At 49.1% G+C, this 5370-nt stretch overlaps 1 protein-coding gene across 1 annotated transcript in view; it reads right to left on the bottom strand.

Annotated features, from left to right (window-relative positions):
* Positions 1-4336, bottom strand: part of UBFD1 (ubiquitin family domain containing 1) — a 13177-nt gene extending 8841 nt beyond the window's left edge. Inside the window, exons 1-3 of the mRNA XM_014530020.1 lie at positions 4099-4336; positions 1550-1615; positions 1318-1423 (exon numbers count right to left, since the gene is read on the bottom strand). Of these exons, the coding sequence (XP_014385506.1) occupies positions 1318-1423; positions 1550-1615; positions 4099-4293 (367 nt within the window). The 5' untranslated portion in view covers positions 4294-4336. The remainder of the gene's footprint in view (positions 1-1317; positions 1424-1549; positions 1616-4098) is intronic.
* Between the last annotated feature and the right edge of the window lie 1034 nt (positions 4337-5370).

Genomic DNA, 5370 nt, shown 5'->3' with positions numbered 1-5370 from the left:
AAGTAGGGCCTTGGAAGAGTTTATTACTCACAAGGATGGGAAGAAGGCTTGCAGGGAAGGAAGGACAGAGCATGAACAAAGGCACGTGAGGAGCTGTGCAGAGCGCGTGGGGACATTCGGCAAGCGGTGCTGGACACATAGGGTATGACAAGGTAAGCGGGGCAGGAAACTAAATCAAAAATTTAAAGGGGCCCTAACCGGTTTGGCTCAGTGGATGGAGTGGCAGCCTGCGGACTGAAGGGTCCCGGGTTCGATTCCGGTCAAGGGCATGTACCTTGGTTGCGGGCACATCCCCAGTGGGGGGCGTGCAGGAGGCAGCTGAATCGATGTTTCTCTCTCATCAATGTTTCTAACTATCCCTCTCCCTTCCTCTCTGTAAAAATCAATAAAATATATTTTTTAAAAATTTAAAGGGGTCCCATTCTTGAGAACACTGAACACTATGGTTAAGCATTTGAACTTGGCCTTAAAGAGCCAAAGGTTTATGAGCACAAAAACCAGTGAGGGGGAAAAAAAAACAGTCCAGAAGGTGGGCTGGGCAGAAGAAATCAGAGATGGGCAGGAAACAGGTTAACTCCTTTCAAAGACCAAGTTTAGAGATGCTAGGAGTCTTAAGCCGCACAGTGGAGTGGCAAAGAGACAGATGACTTTGGAGCGCTGCTGACAAGACTTTGATCCTTCGGGATAAGAAACAGAGCAGTCAGAGTCACCTCCCAGCAAACAGTAAGCCTGGCCCACCATGCACAGGGGTCGGTGGGGCAGGCAGAGGACAACCAGGGCGGGAGGGCTGGTCCCCAGCACTAAGAAAACTGATCTACAGGGGCCAGGCGGGTGACGTAAACGAAGGATGCTGGCCACAGGCAGGTTAGATGGGACAGTGAGAACTGGAGCAGGCCATGTGAAACTACTACTCAGTCCAGCTGCTAGTTATCCCTGAGAATCCAAGTCCAGACTGGCTAACCCTGGTGATTTTTTTCAAATGAAGCCAAAAATCAGATCAAGTGAAATCTCCAGTTTTTTTATAGATTGTGTGTAAACAAACAAAACCCTCATCTGTGGGCCAGACCTGGCCCGCAGGCCACACATCTGGGACCTCTGGACAGCCAATGTTGGATGGATTGGTCTTCAGATCAGACTAAAAAGAATGAGGGGGGAAAGGGTCCAAAGAGAAGCATCTAAAGCAAAAATCAAAGCCAGGAACACGCACAGCACAGCATAGCGCAGAGATTTGAGAATGAGGAGCAGACTGGCACTTGGGAGGAAGTGCTTCTGGAGGCCAGAGGCAGCAAGCCAGCCAGCGCGGGAGTGGTCACGTACCTTTAGTGCCAATCCACAGCTGGTCTTGTTCTAGCTTAAAGGTGAGTCTCACTTTTCCTCCGGATTTATTGTACATGCCAGACAAGGGGACTGTGGGCAGGCGCTCCTGTGGTGAGAGGGAGGGACCACAATCAGAGGAGGACAAATACAGGAGAACAGACGGGACGAGACAGCAGCCCCGGCAGCCCAATGGGCCTGGTTTTGAGAGTGCTCACGACGGAGCATGGCTTACCTGGGCCCCCTTCACAGATGGCATCACGTCTTCAGGTTTCCCTTTATCCAACACTTTCCTGTGTTGCTGCAACGCAAGTCAAAAGAGCTCATTAAATGAAAGCAGACTGCATTTCGTTATATTCCCACCTCTGAAAAGCAGGACGAAGAAAGCCTAATATTCTGTTCAAAAGCTTGTACTCCCTACAGACACGGCCTCCGACACGAGAGCAGCCCGGGCAGCAAACACTTGTGGCTGGAAGCGTGGCGACTAAGCGCTCGAAATGGGGCTAGGACTGAGGAAATGCACCCCCAATTTTACTGAATTTTAATCAATCACACCTGGCTGCCACACTAAACATCAAAGCTCCAGAAAGCAGGACCTTACAGACTAGTTCAAAGAAAACCTATTTCCTCCCACAGTCCCCACTGAAAGGATTCAACACCAAGCTGAGAGCCACAAAGGGTGTTGCTCTCCTGACAGGTTCAAATTGGCAGCAATTCTGCCAACTTACAGTCCCAAAGACACCTGGCCCGATGCTGAGGCGCAGCTCAACTGCCTGAAGGGGCATTGCCACCATAAACGGGGACTTGTCTGCTGCAGAAGTCTTCCCGCTGCCCACCCTCAACCCCAGCTAGACACCAAGCCTGAAGAACCGCATTTCCCAAGACGAATGCTGATTACTCAAGAGCCTGACCCTATTAGCAAGTCTCTAACCCAGCCCACCCCAGTTTGAGGCAGATCCTTATGGGCTCTAACAAGGCTCCCCTGAAACAGCTCCTGACTGGCCCACGTGCCTGAACCTGATTTCCGCCCCATTTGTGGCTGCATAGAAACAGACACTGTTTAGCAAAGCTAGAACTACAGGGCAATGAGTGGGCAGAGGGTAAAAAATTAACCTAATTTAAGCACCAGGTGGCCATAAGCCTCACTGGCATGGCAGAAACCCTCCAATGGGAATAGACCCACCACTGCCAGACTGCTAACATCAGTCCCAGATTTCTGAGCCACTGATAAAGTCACAAAGATGGGGTCCTGTCATTAGGCGGTGTTATGCCTCATAACTGGCGTTAAACACTGCAGCATGGATTACAATCTGAATTTGACTCATATCTCACAAGTACCTTTTGAAGAATTTCCCCTGCACTGTGGAACAATTCTAAGCCTGTTAAGCGATCATTTGTAACTCAAAACCTGTATTCAGGAGACATGTATGCTCCCAGGGTGTGGCCAGTGGGAATGCTCTCACATCTGCATTCTCATATCTGACGTCTCACACATGTGGTAGAGCAAGACAGGAATATGGAAATGAACTCAATTGGTTATAAGACATTTTGACCCCACATTTGGGGGTGGAAGTGTCCAAATAAACACCTTTTAGATGGTAACATAGGTTTATAACTAACTCCTTATTTTAAACCCCATAAACAGATGTTTTGAACTTTTATGAAGGCCAAAAGTTTTAGGGTGTTTTTTGTGTGTGTGGTGGTGTTTTTTTTAAGCCTACAGCACCCAGTATTCCCAGGTGGTCTCCCATCCAAGTACTAACCAGGCCTGACCCTGCTTAGCTTCCGAGATCAGACGAGATCTGGCATGTTCAGGGTGGTATGGCCATAGGCTGTAATTTTTTTTTTTTTGTAATATTTTTAAAATACGTTATATATCCTCCACAGGGTTTGGGGCAGCACACTGCCACCAACCACACTAACATTTTTATGATAAAACACGACTATTCACGTTAATCCTGGTCAGGTTTTGCTGCCACATTTACAAAAGCACGTTTTGGGGGTTTGGAAACGCACACACAAGGGAATATGGACGGTGACAGAAAACTGTGTCCTTCCCACTGTTGGTCATGTGCCTTGATGCCTGTTCACTAAAGCCAGTGTTTGCCAGCTGGACGCTCCCCTGGGACACAGGTTAGGATGAGAACACCTATTTTCCCGGAACACTACCGAGAGTGGGCTTGCTGGGTGACAAGATCACAAGTGATGGTTCTTCCACTAGCATCCTTTGACAGTGCAATACACTGACCTCCAAAATGAGCCACAGAAGAGGAAAAACCTGGCCCCTATTTCAGGGACCAGGAGGGGAAATCAGCATAGTTCTCTTCCTAGTGCTTCACTCGGCTTCCCGAGGTGTCAGTTTTAGAGGAACCTCTGAAAGCTATTGATGCTCATGTCTTTCCAGAAATGGGCTTGTTGACTTGTGGGAAGCCACACACCAAAAAGCAAATGTAAGCACTTGCACAGAATGAGGAATCAGTTCTAGCAATGGCACTTTTCTCTGGCACTGAACAGGAGAAACCCAAGCCTGATTTGAAGCCTGCCTTTACAGAGGCCTTATCCTAAAGTAGATAGACTTGAGACACACTGACCCGCCAGATGAGACAAAGTTGCAAATCTCAGGTAGTTGTCACCTCCACTCAACAGCCAGCGGCACCCAACTGCTGCCATAAATTTCCATCATGGGCCCTGTCCAAAAAGGAGCTTATTCTAGGGAGAATATAACCAACCGCGGCTCCAGAAGCCTCACACTTCCCAGAACGAGCAGTCACTCGACGGACTCACTTTCTGCCTGCACAGCGGCTCCTTCTTGTTCTCTTCGGCCTTGGCATCCTGCTGCGCAGAGTCTTTGGGCGTGTTTACTGCTAAAACATCATTTATCGTGGAACCAACCACCATGATCTTGGCTCCGCTGGTCACCTTTATTTCCCTCAATGTCTTATCCTCAGGGACAAGTCCCTTATACATGACTTTCTGCATGGCTGGCGGGAGACCTTGGGAAAAGGAGGCAGACAGTGAAAGGAAAATCAGAAAACTTACTTGGACCAGAGTACTTGACAACAGATCCCAAAGTGAGTGCTGCTCGACCGCCTACTACTTTTGCACACTTGGGCAATTCACCACCTGTCTCAGCCTCAGTTCCCAAAACTTTGTAATAGTGACGACAGTCGTTCCTTCTGTATGGAACTGTCTTAAAGACCACAAGACAGGACAAACAGAATTTAGTGCAGCTCCTGGTAATTCAGTAACCGTTCGATAAAAATTAGCGGCCATTCATTCCAAGTTGTCCCTCAATCTTCCAATCACTCCAATATTAAGTGAGAGTCCACAGGCCTCGGGGATACAAAAACCCATAAGGACCAAGTTCTTGTTTTTACGGAGCCTACAAGCTACACAGAGAAAGCCTAGAGCAGTGGTTCTCAACCTTCCTAATGCCGCGACCCTTTAATACAGTTCCTCATGTTGTGGTGACCCCCAATTTCATTGTTACAAATTGAACATAATTAAAGCATAGTGATGAATCACAAAAACAATATGTAACTATATCTGTGTTTTCCGATGGTCTTAGGCGACCCCTGTGAAAGGGTCGTTCGCCCCCCCCCCCAAAGAGGTCGCGACCCACAGGTTGAGAACCGCTGGCCGAGAGGGAAAAATCATTTCAGGTGGCCAAGCGCTGTCCACGAGATGAAATTAAGTAGCAGGAACACCTGGGAGGGGGCCAGCGGGCCGGTCACCAGCAGCGTTTCCTAGACTTCCCTTATGAGAATCTCCTGATATTTGCGAAAAACAAATCCGAGGCCACATTCCAGCCCCACGGACTCAAAATCTCAGGCGGAGGAGCCTGGAGTCTGTGTGAACCTTGCAAGTGCCTCGGTGGTTTTTATTAGGTGTCCGGGCAGCACTAATTAGAGGCTTGGGCCTGGGACTCCGGCCCGGGCTGCAATCCCAGCTCAGCCGGCCACTTAGTGCTCTGCAATGCCAGGCCTCGTCTTGCCCATCTGGGTAATGGGCATCCTGGAACCCACTCCTAGGGCCGCTGTGAGCACGGCTGCTGGG

This window comes from Myotis brandtii, unplaced genomic scaffold, assembly GCF_000412655.1.
Source record: "Myotis brandtii unplaced genomic scaffold, ASM41265v1 scaffold707, whole genome shotgun sequence".
NCBI lineage: Eukaryota > Metazoa > Chordata > Mammalia > Chiroptera > Vespertilionidae > Myotis > Myotis brandtii.
This window is presented reverse-complemented; position numbering and strand designations above follow the sequence as displayed.